At 35.7% G+C, this 17,372-nt stretch overlaps 1 protein-coding gene across 2 annotated transcripts in view; it reads left to right on the top strand.

The window, feature by feature from the left end:
- CDH13 (cadherin 13) overlaps nucleotides 1-17,372 on the top strand; it is a 476,767-nt gene that overhangs the window by 207,517 nt on the left and 251,878 nt on the right. For both annotated transcript variants that reach the window (XM_086757908.1, XM_086757907.1), the window contains exon 5: nucleotides 15,661-15,813. In XM_086757908.1, coding sequence (XP_086614034.1) covers nucleotides 15,661-15,813 — 153 coding nt within the window. The remainder of the gene's footprint in view (nucleotides 1-15,660; nucleotides 15,814-17,372) is intronic.

The following is a 17,372-nucleotide window of genomic DNA, read 5'->3' as shown; positions in this document are numbered from 1 at the left end:
TTTCAGTCATGAGTTTACTGTCAGGAGATTTCGGTTTTTGTAAATTTGACAAGCAAATAGCTGATAAAGGTTTAACATAAACAGTTTTACTTCCACTGGAGATTCAGAAAGACTGTAAGAGGGTTCTTCAAAATCCCCAACCTCCCTTAAAAAAATGAAAGTCCCATCAAAATAGAAGAGCAAGTTATAAACCACCAGTAAAACTTTTTGAAGTGTTTTGGAAACTAGGATGTTCCCTGCAAGGGAAGCTGTGTCTTGCTACAGATGGTCTCAATGCAGGAAGGGGACAGGAGTCTGAAGGACCGTCTCAAACTGAAGTGTCAAAAGAAATTATAAAACAGCAAAGACCAAATTTGAAGAAAGCTCAAACAGGGAATTGCTAAATGCCTAACTGGTGCATTCGCTTCACTTGTGCTGGAATGTGAGTGTCATGTACTGCCGGTCTGTTTTAAAAAGGAGCCTAGGAAGCCTTGAAACGCTGTAGGAACTACAGCCCACTGAATCCCGCTCCCACACTAGGTGAATCAGTCAAAGTCAAGCTGTAATAGTCACTGGGACAGATAAACTTTTGGATGATTGTGAAGTGACTAGTCAACATGGCTCTTTTGAAGACAAGGTATATCTCATAAATTTATTAACATCTATGGAGCATAGTCAAAGGTGTAGATAAATCTGATCAATAAACCATACTTGGATTTCTCTACTAAAAGTGAATGCATTCTTTTGGCTAAAAAAGATTGAAACATCAGTATGGAAATAGATTTTCATAGGGAAGGTTTTACAAATGGATATTTTCAGGGATCTGTACAGTGATTTGTGATGTTTAACACAATAAAAAGTATCTGAAAAAGGAGACAGTGAGGTGGCAGACTTTGCAGCATCCAAAACGATTCAAGAGAGTGACAAGTAATGAAAAGATTATAGTGTTGCAGAAAGATTTAACAGTACTGAATGATTGAGTGTTGATACCTGCAGATTAATCATATATAAAATTCAGGAGCAGTTCTGGAACCATTGTGGATTGGGAAAAGTCAACTCAATGCTCAACAGTTAACAGATGTAAAACTAACAAGTTGAATTTCGTGTTCTTGTCATGCCATCTTAAAAAGGATGCAGTAGACTTAGAGAACCTTTAGAGAAGAGCAATGTGGATAATCGGAGGTAAGAAATCGAGAGTTTAAAGGGAAGAGAGTTCATCATGAACTTCGGTTGACTCCCAGGTGGTGGATTGAAAGGAAAAAAAAAAATTGTCAAGCATTGTGATACATTCTCACAAGATGTAGAGGCCAAAAGTAAAGGGTATACTTCTTGCTACTACGCTATTTTGGGCTCTGGTGCCAGTACAGGACGGTATTGGTCATTGTTATAAGTGGAATGTAGAGGCAGATGTATCCTGGGCCTAACCAATGACCATCCCTGTCTAATTTGCTCTGCATTTCCGTTTTTTAATTGCATGTTATTTCTACTGCTCTTTGCAAAGATAACCAACTGCAAAAAGATCTCGAGGTGCCTGCACAAATACTATTCCTACAAACTGTCTCAAGTTTAAGCTTTTGTTCTTCTAAGTATTTATTACATGGAAATGTATCTGCAAAGCTCCAAGAAAGGGTGAGGAATGTCTGACTCATTATTTGTATTGAAATATTGCTTTATTATTTATAGAGTCATTCTGCATTTCAAAAGCACGTGGGCAATGTTAGAAAGAAAAAGCTACTTCTGAAAGCAGTGAAATTTAAGTTACTAAGGCCCACATTTTGACAGGTATCTAGGTGCCTCATTTCCTTCAGCATGATGACGTGTAATCCGCAGTTAGAAAGTGGAGTTAAACAGTTATTTCTTCTGATATTTATGAGTATTTGTGTACTGCCAGCTCTCCTGTAATGTAAAAGGAAATATTATAATGTCTGTTTATTGAAATAGGTAGAAAAATGTAGTGGTCAATAAGAGCCACTTTGTCTTGCAGTGAGTTGCACTCCCTGAGCAGGCCTCAAAAAGCCTCTGAAGAAGTTCTGGATGCTGCTGAATATTGTGTAGTTCCTAGAGACGTTTAGAAAGAAGTCACTTGTCTTTAGCATTATTTCCTTTGGAGAAAGGTGCTGTCTTGTTTTTTAAAGGCTACTGTAATTGAATTGATTTCCTTACTGCTTTTCATACCTGTGGTGCTGGGCTGACAGATACACTGTTTTTGGGTAAAATTGTTGTAATTGTGTTAACCATACAGAAGTTGTCCCTGGACAGTTAGGGTCATTTGAAGTTGGACTTTTTAATTAGGTGATTTAAAGCTTCAGTTCTACTTCTTCACCTATAAAGCTAACTTTAACAACTACATTTTCTAATAGTTATTTTCTAGATATCTGTTATTTCCTATTACTTAAGGAAGAGAGAGGCGAGGAGGTGTGTGTTATTAGTGAGAACACTGTAATATCTAGATTTCAGTGAAATATAGTGCTGTGATAGGTAACAGAATTTAAGTGTAAAGCATACGTTCAACATCCACTAAATAACTTTGTACACGAACAAAGTTTTTATTAATGTACGGTAGGCAGACATGTTAGAGGTTGTGCTTTAAAATGCTTATGGTTCCTCTGTTTTGAAGTGAAATATCAAAACTGTGAAGACAATAGTGCAATCGAATGCAGATCACCCCTCAGTGGTTGTAATGGGAATATATAGTGTAACTATATGAATTGAGGCGTTTGCAGGTTTAAATTTTTCAATGTAATGTCGCATTTAAATTGTTTTACTGCTCTCTAAATTTAGTTTAAGGCTGACATACTGTGTTGTCAACTGAAAATTTCTAAGATTTGCCAAAGCGATAGATCTAGAGAAGAGAAATTTATCTAATTGACAAGAGATCCATTTTCTTGCCTATTGATTTCTCTGGCTAAAATTGAAATGAATGTTTTGTAATTGAAAATACTTGACTGTTCTTTCTAAATATCAATTTCAAAATCACCTCTGCTCTTCATATTAGCTAGTAATCCTGGGACTTTTAAGATCTTTCTGTTTTCTAGACACAAGAAGTGTAGCCATAGAAACATACATATTAAGGTGATTTAAATTATTAATAAAATTAGTAGACCTTGTAAAATTATTTTTCTAACTCCATGATGTGTTGTTAACTAATTTTCAAAAAAATAAATAGTTACTAATACTGTTAAATAATTTTTTTATTTTTATTTAAGAATTGTGCTCATATGCCTACAGCCTTTATTTTCAGTAAAAATTAAAAAACAAAGTCTGATTCTGGGGAAACTAACTTGCTTCATTAATCTAAAGATTTATTTTACCTTGTCACTTATCCCTACAGTTTCAGACCTGCATTTCCCTTAGATTAGAGAAAAAACACACATATATTTTAAGTATATTACTGAATTCTTTGTGAAGACGGGTGTGCTTTTGTGCCTTCATGATTATATGTGTCAGCATATTATTCAGAGGATCTCCAAATATTTTGATTCTATTTTCATATGAGGCTCACTAATATTTTATATAAGTCCAGTTCTTTTTGCCTGGAAGTGCAATATGAATGTTAATATATTAATATACAGTAAGAATAAGACAAGCGCATTATTGTAAGTAACATGCTTTATATTTGTTATCGTTAGATGTTTTAGTCATTCTATAACTTCAGTTAAACAGAAGGAGTCAGCAATTAATTCCATAAGAAATAGTGGTTAACCCTTTCAAAAATACATTCAATTTCATTATTACTAGCGTAATAATCTGAACCCATATAAGGTGATGAAGTACAGATATTTGTTAACACAGATTTGAAGAAATGTCTATGAAAATGATGTCTATTTTGGATTTACACCTATTTAATTGATGTTAAGTATGGCTGTAGGTGATTATAGATTATCACTTAATAATATCGGTTAGTATCAGTAAGAAATGGTTGGTATGAAGTGGAAACAGCTGTGAAATTAAATTATGTTTTCCTTTTAGGTATGGGTTCTCTTTTCATTGTATCAGCAGTAAGCCAGTGCCTTGTTTTGGCTGTAAATCCAAGTCTTCAGTATTGGTTGTGTTTTGATCAAGACATGAAACCAAGGCCCAAAACAGTTGTGGCCACTTACAGGAATTGCACAATATCGTCGAATCCTCTCTCTGTGCAGTACAGGTGGAGCAGGTCCTGGTTGGATATTTATATTTTGCCAGTTAAAATGGTGCTGGAGACCTAAGTTTCTATTTTATTTCTTTTTTAATTCCATTACTATAGGATGGATTACATGTTCGTTAAGCACAATAGAATAAAATCCCGATATCAGTGAATTCAGGGATGCACCAAAAATCCAGTTTACTCTGAGCAGACCATCCTCCAGACATTAATATCCACTTCATGTTTCTGACCAACGGGAAGCAGAAAGCCACGTGTGCGCATCGGAGCCACACAAAGGCTGCTCTGGCATCCGTATAACTCCTGTGAATTGGTCTCCAAGGCCCTGTTGTGCTGGATGTTACCAGAGCACAGCTCAATGTAGCATTTTCTATTGGATCCTGATGCCTCTCTTAGACCAGCAGGGCCAGGCTGTGTCAGTTTCATCCATACTAAACAGGGTTTGAACAGCTTTTTTTTTTTTTTTTTAAGACAGGTTTAAAATTGCTTTAGCTTGTTCTAGTGGGTGGAACAGAACCTCCTTGCCTCCTAAGCTCATCGAGAAGCAACACCTTGTTGCTACAAGAGAGTGAATTTCTTTCTAACGTTTAGAATGCTTTATACAAGTAACCCACTCTTTTTTTTTTGGCTCTGGGTTATTCAGTGTGAAGCCTTTTGCTTCTTGAATGTCTTTCTCTATTCTTTTTTTTTTCTTCCGTCTCAACTAAAGTGTTAAACTGATTTTTTTTTTCCACATTAATAGCTACATTTACAGTCTGCAAGATATAGAATGTATAGCTATTATCCAGCAAACTTAAGTGTATAACAGTTCAATGACTTAACAGCCTAAACTTTCACAAAATCTTACCATTAGGTTTAAATTGTATTTTTTGACATTGAACAATGTTATGGTAAGCAATTGTATGTGACTGGAAATCATCTACTTTTTCAGAGTTAGAAACGATAATGCTACTACAGGCAGGGGAAAAAAAAAAAAAATCTTGTCTTTAGTCACAAGTGGATTAGAAAGCCTGGAATTTTTTGTTTGTTTATTTTTTTGGGGAAAAAAAAGTGATGTTTTAATTGCATAATAACTGTAATTAAGATCTATGTATTGATAATTTATAAAGTTACAAGCTGATACTAAGTAGCAAGTTTATAAAACGTATTTTTTAAAAAAAGATAAGATTCAATCTATTTCTATTATGTATGTTTTTTTTTTTCTTGGCTTCAGGCAAACATTGGGGAAAATCAAACCTTTTATTATAACCATTAACAAAATTACTTGAGATGTTTGATAAAACTGAATGATGTGTACTAATGGGGTTTTGTACTATGATAGCTCAAAATTTTCAGCCAGGCAGTAGAAAGTTCAGCACTAGAAGAATTTGAATGGGAATTGGACTTAGCTATACAAGAGTGAAGGCTTATAAAAAAAATGCGTATTTTTCACCATTATTTCAGAGTTGTAATTTTGCAATCTTATTAGCATATAAGTAATATACATATAAGACTGTATCGCAATTATATAGTCATCTGAGAGCTTCTTAAGAGACTACCAATGTAACTTTGTCATTAATTGCAACTCTGTTAAGACATTTGTGAATTGGAACCTGTTCTTTGATACATTACACTTCTAGTAAGAGTCAAGCATTCAGAAAGGTTAAAAACTGACCTCTTTAAAGTGGGAAAATGAATCCAAGTTAGTCGTAGCTTTTTAACTTAAGATGACAATATTTGTGAAATGTACTGTGGATATTGAGCCTTTATCTTTGGGGAAAATGGGGAAAAGAAAGGGAAAAAGAGGTAACTATTTATTGAAAAGGTCATAATAGAAGACTGAAAGCATGTTTCACCATTTTTTCACCTCTAGCTAATGAGAATTCAATCTGTTAGAGCTACAGAAACAAAGACAATGTAGTGCAATTGGTAGCATCTGCAAAAGATGGAAGAAAGATGGAGGGAATTTTTTTTTTTTAAAGCAGCACATGAGGAAAGAATGTAAGCTTAACAGAACAAAGTAGGGAGCCAAAAACATTTCTGAGAATCAAATATTTTTGCATCCATTTATGTACCCATCCAGTGATCTAGGGAGGAAAGCAGTCCAGGTTTGTGGGTGATTGCCTTTCCAAGGAGACAAGTTGAACAAGACTTGGGGTAGGACTTGGGGGTCAGTCGTCATGAATCACTGCACATTACTTGAGATACACTGACCATCTGGGCTTCCTTCTCACTTCCCAGAAATTAAAGACATTATGACTTAGTTAAGTCCTTTATTTGATCTTAAGTCAGGCTGAATATTATACTAAGTTTGAGCAGGATTGTTGCCTATTTGCATACCTTTTAAGCTGTCATTGTAGATGGGTCAAGATAGAGCTGAATAGCGGTTTTGTATTATAAATGAGGAGGACAAATCTGACAAAGCTTCCCCCCTGCCACCCTTGAATTAATTCTAATTCACCCCTGTTCATGTTATATATTCACATGTATCTGAGTTTCCAATGAATTATATTTTGTCTATTTTTTTCAGCAATGAATTAGAATGAAATCAGAAGTAGAGTAACAATAATTATACCTTTTTTTTTTTTTCTAAGGCTATTGCAGTTACATGCATGTGTTGATGCGGTTTGTGATGACACTGTTAACTGTAAGGGCCAATATCAGAAAACACAAATTATATTTACCATTCATAATCTTAAGATAAATGTCTGCCTATCATTTCTAAGAAGTTGTAGCTACTTACAGTTGTTTTAAATTGACCTCGGATGGTTAATCATTTAATATTGAAAGTGAGTTGTACCCATTGTCAAAACCTGAAATGAGTTTAGAGAATGAAAATTCAAATCCTTTATTTACAGCATATAGCATCATAAAACATTATTACTAATAGAAATATTAAGTACTTTATCAGATTAAAATGTTTAAAGTTTTAAATATCTGAGATGGCAGCTACATTTGACAGCTATCTGTCCTTGACAGAGGCACCAACATCTGCTGAGATGCAGACCTGTCACCTCTAGATAAGTTTCCATACACAGAAAAATATTTATCTTCCTACTATGACCTTCCATGCACAAGACATGAGCCATGGATTTGTTTCCTAGGGAACTAGTGACTGAGGAAAATCTATAATTAGATCTGTGAGTTGTTTGCTACAAATGGGAATTGGGTGCTAAGCAGGTTTTTAAAGTGTCCAGAAGTATTACGTTGACTTCATGTAACAGAACCAAATTTTTAAAATGTCCTTCATAATGATATTTCTTTTTTAGTATCTTCAATTAAAATTTTTAAATACTTATGATAGAGTACTTATTCCTCAAGGTTCATTTTAATTGCAAAATATTTTCAAAAGTCAAGACTTGGCAGATTGCTAGTTAAATAAAAAATAAAATCAGACACAATCTTCCAATAAATGTCTTCAAATTACACTGAATCTTAGTTTTCAAGAGTGGTTTTTGGTGAATCATTCTTCCCAGCTCCATTTTCTCACTTACTACTCCTATTTCGATCTTCACGTTGGCTCTCCAACTTCCATGTCTTATTCTGCAATTCCAATTACTCTACCTGGCTGGAAATTCCTGCTTAATCCATATCTTGATTTCTTTCTTTGCTGCATGTGTGGATCTAAAGATAACATTTGTAGTTAAGTCCCATGGGCAGTAATAGTAGCTTCAGGGAGAGGAAGCAACTAGGTTTTTTACATTCCCCTGACAACCCAGGGCTGACTTCTCTAGACCTTACCAGCAGGTTATTTTAGCCTGGGCACATTGCAGCTGAGATGCTGCTGTGTTTCTTCCAATCTGGTGCTAGATCAGAGTGCCTTATGCTTTCTTGGATGCTGCAAAAGTGGCCTTGAGTAATAAATTAAGACTTTGATATTACTTGGAATAGATAGTACTGTGAAATACCAAGAAGAAGGCACTGTAAATTGGCTCAGTTCTCCTCTTTTCTCCCACTTCGTGTAGATTTAACTACTTGTGTGGTGATGACACATTACGTATTTTGTCCTATGTCCTGAACAGCTGCAATTAGAAACCATTAAATATTTTAATGTTCTCTATATATTTCTGCCTTTTTAGGTCAGTGATAAGTTTGCAGTAAAGTACCTCTATAAATACAAACAATCCTTTCTTTTTTTTTTTTTTTTTTTTTTTTTGTTAAGGCATCTTTTGAGTTCTTCATTTAATATTGTCAGTCACAGTCAACTAACTAACTAACTAACTAACAACTAACCACAGCTTTTGAGCTACTCCGTCTGGCTGTCACTCAACATACAGTGGTCCTCAAATCCCTTCAATTAACAGTTTGTTTCAAGTTAGTAACTTAAGCAGCAATGAAAATACGGTGATTAAATGGCTACTGAAAGACCAAATCTGCCAGTGAAATATCCAGGCCTTCTGTGAAAGGTAATACTTCTAGGAGATTTTCCTTTGAGGTTACGAAAAACAATTTGTAAATTTTGTGCTGTCAGTAGGAAGATGCTGTGTACTGAATCCAGAGTTTGCAGATTTATATGCGAAATCGACTATTACTTAGGAAAAGGAGAAGTGAAAATTATTTGTAATGAATCTTCTTGCTCTTTATAAATTAAGAGTAAAAGGAAACTGAAGAATTACCTGCTACAAAAGATAATGCACATCTTGATGTGTTTATTGAATTATTTACTTCGATCTATGAGCAAATGCTCACTGTTAGCTATTTATACTGATTAAGTCCTCAAATTTTGTACAATTGTTGATGAAGCCTGCATCTGGTTCTTCAAGGGGAATTGTTGCATCTGTGCAGCTACAACAATAAACCTCAGACCAAAGGAATCCATCGGTGCCTAGGGCTTCCGCGTGTATAAATTCATTTTGTTTCGTTTGGACACCTGTACATTCTACTACAAAACCGATCTGGATTTTGTAATCTTTTATGCATAATTATGATGAAAAGCCATTATGTTGAGAAGTCAGTTTTTGCTTGAATAACAAATATCCTATTTGAGTTGATTTTTCTAGAAAGACCTCAAAAAATGAGCACTGGTGGTGAAATAGCTCCATTGGTTTTTAATATACTGTGTCATTTTAATATATTAAGATATTTTGCTGAAATACTTGTCTATAGAATTTGTTAACCTTGCCAAATTTCAGATTTAGAGTTGTTTTTATTGTACTTACTAAAACATTGCATTTGCACTGGTGTAACGAAATAATAGTTGGTATAGCAACTTCTATAGGAAGCAGAACCCCAGTCCAACAAAAAACTTAAATATACCATCTACATTTCAAGCAATACAACTTTTATTTCCTTCATGTATGTAAGATTCTGGATATGATACCTGATAAGAGTATTAATGCAGTTTCCACTGGATTGCTTCAGGCAAGGAACATCTGCACCATTTGCAGCCCCCAATCAGTATTGCAAACATGCATCAAAAATATGCTAAAACTACATGTTTTAATTCTCACAGTGTTGCTCCTAAATTTCACACTTCCTGAAATGTTTTCCATGACAAAGCCCATAGTTAAAATGCTAAAAAAAAAAAACTCTTGAGGGCACTGGTGTATGATTTTCCATTTTCATAATTCATGTAATTTGAACTCCTGGTGGTTTTTTTTATTCCCATGGTACATCTCTGAAAGTTGGTATAAAATATTCCACGTTCAAAGCATCAGTGCACTGAGTACTCAATACTTAAAAAAATTTATACAGCTATTAAAAAGGCATCAATTTACATATGCTTTATTGTAATAATACATGTGTTCCTGTTGGGGGAACTTTTTTATGTAATTCATAAGAGTCTTAAGAAAACTAATGCAAAAGAATGCAAATAAGAAGTAATGGCTAATCTTGTAGTAGTAGTTTTGCCCAGTGGCCACTGAGTTTTTAATATGTTCATTAAAGCACAAAATTCAGACACTTCCCAGCCATGTTTTTTGCCCAGTTAAAACTGAGTCTCAGGGATCTGAAATAGAAAATAGATTTTTAAAGTTTAAAAGAACTGAATTACGGCTTTCTTTGCTGAGTTAAATCAAGTCTGTTATCTACATATGTTTTTCTTTCTCTGGGAAATATATATGTATTCTTATTAGGACCATCAAGAGCATCAACACTGGGAGTTGACAATGCAGAAGCAATGTCTGCTCTAGTAAATGTAGTTTTCCTCAGGTTTGGTTCCCCCAGCCACCAAACACTTCACCTTGACTTTGACTGTGTTCCTCTACCTCGGCTGTTGTAGGGAGGTTGGGTCAGTTTATATATTCCCACTACTGGTCACATCTCCTTTTTCATTCCTGCTTGTGGTTTCCGGAGCACTGTTCCAGTGCAAGCACAAGTACTAGAATGTGAGTGATTGATTGACTTGCTGGTTTAAGCTTTGCAGTGAAAGCACATGGTTTAGGAGATTTATACCTCTTCGAAAATCTTGCCTTATACATAGACTGGAGATTGAAAACTGATCTGGAAATGTTTTGAAATTTAGGACTGTGATACTGCCTGTGTTACTGTATTGCATAAGCATCTTCAATTGCTGAAGTTTTGTTCTGTTGTTTACTTGAATTTTGCAAATATTGTTCGTACTTGTCTGTTACTTCAGCTGATGTTTTGCATGACATACTGAATGGGCATTTGTCGAGACGTGTTTTGGTTGATAATTATTTTTTAAGTTTGGTGATCATGAAAGGAAGTTATAATGACGCTAAGGGCAAAGCTTACTATGTTTGTGAACAAGAAAAACGTGGTACTTGAAATATATGCTGTCAAATATAGTGTGTTTGGTTTGTCCCTAATTATCATGAACAAAGGACTTTGTCACTTAGAGAACCTTTATAATTTCTGTTACCGTTACTGGTGTGAATACATCACCTAGGTGTTGTTGGCTATCACCTATGTATTGAATGAATTCTGAAGAAAGTCCTAGAGAGAAAGCAAAGGTCAGATTTGGCCAACGTGTCTCCCTTTGTTAAAGACCGGAATTTGGTTCCCACACTTAACTAGTTATCTAGTATTTAATTAATGAAGATAGAGATACTGAGTACCAATAGATTTAATAAATTCTAAAACCCAGCAAACTGTATAAATTACTTTCTAACCACAGGTTTTGTATGTTTAGGTTATAGTAATGAAGCCTTTTCTGTTGATTAGTGCTTTTGAATAATGATAGGAAATGTCTTGCACTTGTTTTGGTTGAAAGATTATTTGAGTTAGTGCAGAGCAGATGGAGCCTCTGACTGTAAAGAGTGATTTTCAGTATGGCAGAACAGGAAGTATCTGTTTAAATATTTATATGATATCTAAACAATGGGCCTAAACCATTGTTTTGCACTTGTGGAGCATAGTAATTAACGGAAAAAAAATAGTTTACCTCTAAATATTCCATAAATAAATTTGCTTCCTAGGAGGCTAGGGGAGGGGGGGGGAATATAAAAAATGTTAAACTCTCCAAAAAATGAAAAGCACATGAAAGAGTGAAACACTCTGGAATGAGAAGTACTGGGATATGAACCACATATTCCTGTCTGGGGGGGGGAATTTTGTTTTCTAATAAAAAGCGAAACTAATACGATGCATCTCTAATTCAGATGATGTCAAGAACTAAGAAATTATTGAAGGGATTGAGGCAAACATTTCTTAAAGAATGAACCTGGTAACCTATGATGGTGCTGTTAAGGACAGGTTTGCGGGGGTTGCAGTACTGTGAAGTCTCTCTCTGGGGGTAGTGTGGTGTTTTGTACTTCTATTTCTCCTCTTCTCTTGGGAACACTCTGATTTACTTTTGTGATAAACCCATAACAACAGGGGGATCACATTGCTGAAATGAGTTTACCTGGAAGGGATACATAATGTCAGCTGAAAAATAGCACTTGGTAAATACGTTTTGGCCATGGTTCAGCAAAAAGCAGATCCTGTCAGCTAAGTAACGTTCTGTTTTCTTAAAGTGTCTTTTAGTTGAGCAGAATCGTATAGTCTCTGCCTTTTTGAAAAAAAAAGAATTAAAAAAAATACTAGTTTTTCTTGGGTGCTATATATGTGGTCCTGGCAAGGACAGCATGGATCACTGCAATTTTCAATACATTTATTCTCTGATGTACCTTTGACATGGGAAAGTGTTATCAGGTGGGGAAGTGAGTAATAGACATCTAAGTCTACATCTAATACTCTCCTTTGGGTTGTGGGTGAGGAAATAGCTTTCAAGAGCCTGTATTATTGTAGGATGCTCAGCTGGTATCTATTCTGTCTACGCCGTCTGCCCGTGCAAAGTCAAGGCCCTTCTGAGTTGTGAGATTGAAACAAAGGAAAATGAAATAGGTAGAACTTAGGAGGCTAGATAAAGTATGTGTGCCTTATCCGTATTCTCAGGAGGTGGGTGCTTGGGTCTGTACTACCTTAACTGGACTATTTCTGAAGAATGAAGACTCTTTATATGCAGCACACAGCCACTATCATATAGTGCAGACATTTTCAATATTAGAATTTGCACTGAAGTTCCTAAAGCTGTGAACAAACTATGGAATGAAATGTTTCTGTCTGGGTTTCAGGTAGTAGTAACTGTGGGGAAAGTCATTTATGTGTTTTAGAAATATAAAAATGACTTCCCAAAGTAAACATTCCAGCAGAAATAATGTGGGCTTATTTTTTCTCAGCCAGTAAATTGGAAAGCATCATTGTTTAAATACATTGTAAACTAGGAAATTTTCATATGAACAGTTCTGTGTTTATGACACTATTCAGAATAGCAGTCTTGCCAGAGGAGATGTCAGACAATCCTCCTGTTATTTCTTCCTCGCTCTTGTTGAAGCACCAAACCATATGGCAAATTAAGCCTGATTTTTATTAAACTTTTCATTGTACTGAGCTTAGTGTGAACTGGGAGATACACTTTCTTTGAACTATGCAGCCATTATATAAGTATCTTAATTAGATGTTATTTCTTTACATTCCTGGGAGTATGTAGCTCCCTCTTGTGGCTAATTAAATATTTTAAAAGAATCATAATTTGGAAAATTGCTTTTTGTGTGACCACCATTGCTTTTGAACAAATGAGGCAGTGTTAAATGAGCACCTGTAACTCGGGCTTCTTATTACTGTATCAGCATAAGTCACTGTGCGGTAACCAGATGCGTGGATGGGTAAATAGATAGAAGGGTCTACACATACTTGCACCATGAATGTGACTGCTTCCTGAAGCTTTAAAAAAGCTGAATGGACACATCCAGTCATTTAGAAAAAACTCTGCTGTCTGGTAACTCTGTTGATCCTATACGTTATATGCTGAAGAACGGTTTGCAGCTAAAGTGGGGATGAGATACGGGATGTGTCATAGCTCCAAGGAGTACAAATCTCTCGCGTACCACATTGGGATGTCTTGCCATCAAACTCAAGGTTAAGATCTTTGCCAGGTTTGGAGTTGAGAGGAAATTTTCCCTCCAGTGAGGTCTGTGGGGTCACTTATTACTATTATTATTATTACTGCACTCCTGCCTTTCTATCTAGTGTGGAGAAAGTTTTGTATATAGAATGACAGAATGGTTAGGGTTGGAAGGGACCTTCAAAGGTCATCTAGTCCAACTCCCCTGCAAGAAGCAGGGACATCTTTGACTAGATATCATTCTCTGGAATTTTTCTGATAAATTCCCTTGCACAGCCCGTGATTTGATTTGCTTGCTTTCTATTTGCTTGTTACAACCGGGGTGTTGTGCCTGTACTACATCTTAAATTTGTCATGAACAGTTAGGCAATGTTTGACTATGGTGGGAATGGCTGTTGTGTAGACAATTCTGAAGTAGATTTGTGCTGGCCTGTGGCTGACTTCAGGCCTTCCAAACCACTGTTCTCGTATTGGATGGGAAGGTGCACTTGTCTTGTAATGAGTCTGAGAAGTCAGGGCAGAAGATGATCAATTAATCTTTTCCCTACAAAAGTGAGCAATGGTCATCACATTACAAAATTAGAAGCATAGTTTTATGTTAAGAAAAACATGTATTTTTAGCCTTGATGTAAAAAAAAATACCAGAGATTCATCAAAAAATGAATTGAATAGCAGGTAACTTTTCAGTGGGAACCACTGCCTTTATCTCATCACAAAACCTGAAGTTACAAAGTTAGTTTGCCATTTGTCGCCTGCAGTTTTGTCTGCCTGTCTGTGTTTTGGCATGACATACTCAGAAATACACGAGAAGAAAATTTCGTCCATTAGCGTTTCTGACTTGGAACAAGAAAGAAAAAAAAAAAAAAAAAAAAGGTGAAACAGTTTTTACTTTTAAATTCTCCCTTCCCCAAAGGGTTTGAGAATTGAAACTTTATCTCTGAAAATGTTGATTTCCTATTGCATGACTTGTGGCAATTTTTTTCCTCAATTAAAATAAAGGAATAATGATTATGGAGTTTAGTCAGAATCTCACGGCCTGGTAATCTGCAAACCAGCATTGCTGAACCCACAGCAATAGGGCAACAAACATGTATTTCCTCAGGGACATTATTAAACGCACCGAGTATTTATTATCGCAAAATGGGAGCCGGTCCAGATTTCTAAGGCTACTGTTTTCCTTCTTCTTCCTGAGCTGTAATTCAGACTGGCATATAAATATTTGACTTAGTGTTTCTGTGGAAATATTAACAGTATGAAATGGCTAGAAACAAAAGAACATGAAATGGCAGAGGGAAGGAAGGAATGGCTTGGCAAGATTGTCAGCCTTAAAGGGCAAGATTAATTTATAATCCTTCTAGATTCTGGTGTACAAATGCAAAGCATGTAGCTTATAACAAACATTGTGTAGCTCTGGAAGTTTACATATGCTACTGTCATTAATGTGAGACAGCCTTGAAATTGGATTTTTAGGGATTTTTTTTTTTTTCTTATGGGAGAATAGGGTAGTGATAGTAACAAGGAGTGTTTCTGTACACACACACGTGTGTGTGTGTGTGTGTGTATATAAATATACACATGAATTTGGAAAGTGGAGGAATTCCGGCTGTGTGACTAAGCAGAGTTCTAGGCAGGATACCCAGATATTTTCATGAGGAGTTTTTTCCCTTGGTTTAAAATCCTGGGAAAGGAGGAGTGTAGAAAGGAGTGGGGAGTGGAGGGGGGAAACCAATCTGAAAATAGTTTGTTTTGTAGTGACTAATTGGAAAATAATGCATGATCGCTATCTGGAATTGTAAGCGGGGTTGTGAAATACGTATGCTTTATGCCACTTAATGGAATATGTCTTTTTTTTTTTTTTTGTAAGTTTTTAGCTGTTTTATCAACTTAACTGAAATAAATAAATAAATAAAATGTCAAAATCCAGACATAGAGCGAATACAGTAGCAATGGAATAATAGAAACTTTAAGTAGTGAAATAGAAGACAGTAAAGATAAGATAGGAGCTCGCTAAGGACATGAGTAGCTTTTCTAGGGTTTAGCATAAGAATTGCACAGTGTTTTCTGAGTGCTGAAAGCGTATTTTATAGTTACATATTATTAGTAGGAAATATACCTCGCCATTAGGTAAAAGATCAAAACAGCAGATGTAGTTTTAGAATGATTTGAAATGTTTTATAATATGGCCTGTACCTTCTTGTTCTCTGCCATGCAGGTCATCAGCAGTGAGGGGACAGAGGGAGCAAAGTTTCGACTCTCTGGGAAGGGAGTAGATCAAGACCCAAAAGGAATTTTTAGAATCAATGAGATCAGCGGGGAAGTCTCCGTGACCCGAACCCTTGATAGAGAAGCAATTGCCAATTACGAGGTGAGTACTCGTCGCAATAGGATCTCTGCCTCTATGTTGGTAATATACATTTTTGAATGTTTATTTGCTTTTAAAAGGGCTGCAGTTATTGAACATTAAGCTGTGGCTACTGTCCTATAAAATTTCCAGAAGAACAGTTTGTCCTTTGGAAATGGGAAATGTGTTCATTTTTACATGCAATCAGAGTCTACTCTGCTTTCTGCCTGTAATTTCTGTCATTTACCTTTAGTAGAAATACTGCCTGAATATTGTGTATGCATTTGGTTTGTGAATACAAAATTACATTTGGACAAAAGGAGATCTTTTTGGGAAGTTGCCACTAAGGTACTACATAACTATACTTTTTATTGTCAAACTGTCAATGGAATTTACTATTCAACTCCATTTTTAGTAATGCATATCTTTTAATAGCAATAAAGAGGATTCTGTTAATGTGAAAATGTTAGCAGATACATCACTGTCAGACGTATGTCTTCTACAAAGACTTCAGAAGATTACATTCCCTGTCAGTAAATGCTATATTTTTCTCTATTGAAATTCTGTCTCTGAAATCTGTAAAATAACTGCACCTCAATGTCCTGAAATGCATAGGATAAATAGAGGATCTGTCAATTCATGTTTTCTATCTAGCTCTTGAAATGCACAGTGAGATAAATTGGGTCTGGCTGCTTTGATATAGATGAGCAGCTGAATTCCAGATGCTAACTGGTGAGGTCCATATGTGTGTCACCACTTCTGCCATGGTATGGGGGACTGACCTCCACATCCTTGTGCGTCAGGGAGCGGGTAGTACCCCAGCCCGTGTCGGGCACAGGCTCTGGCAGTTCTGCCTGCCGTTCCTCATGTCTCTGTTTTGTCTTCTGCTGTGTAGTAATCAATACTTGGCCCTTCAATGCTGTTTCTCTCCTGCTCTAGAAGAGCTTGCCAGTTAGATGACTAGTCATACTTGCTCAAACAGCACTGCTAAAATTTACCATATGTTGGTTTTCAGCACTTAAACATCTATTTCTCATACGGGTCTACAGTGAGATGTATGTTAACCACTTGCATAGAATTTATGGTAGTTACTGATGTCCTTTTTAAAAGAAAAACATTGCAGTTTCTCTTTTTAACACTGTTCCTTGTCTTCATTTACCAGCTGTTTCTTATTTTATCTGTACCTTTCCACCTTAATGTGTTCAGTATAAACCTTGGATTTTTTTTTTTTTTTTTTTTTTTTTTTTACTGGAAAATCATAGCAGTCTTTTCAACCTAATGCATCAAACTGCAAATAGGCCTCCTATCTGATCTGGCAAAGTATGCACTTAAATTAAGACAAAAACATTTCCCTAGAGGAGCCTTTTTGAAACAATGCAAATTTTATACAAATAGTGTAGCGTAGTAGATTATCCAGAGCAGTGTGAATGTATGTCCTAATAGGCTGTAGTGCTTTCTAACCTGTTATATAGCTCTCTGCTCAGCATGCTCACTGGCATCCTGTTGTGTGAAATGTAGTTGAGAAGTTCTGTAGGAGAACCCTCAACCTGATTAGTCTGTCTTTGAATTCCAAGCAAGATGTA

This window comes from Chlamydotis macqueenii, chromosome 13, assembly GCF_036417535.1.
Source record: "Chlamydotis macqueenii isolate bChlMac1 chromosome 13, bChlMac1.mat, whole genome shotgun sequence".
Classification (NCBI taxonomy): Eukaryota; Metazoa; Chordata; class Aves; order Otidiformes; family Otididae; genus Chlamydotis; species Chlamydotis macqueenii.
The sequence above is the reverse complement of the archived record's forward strand: the minus strand, read 5'-3'. Positions and strand labels throughout refer to the sequence as shown.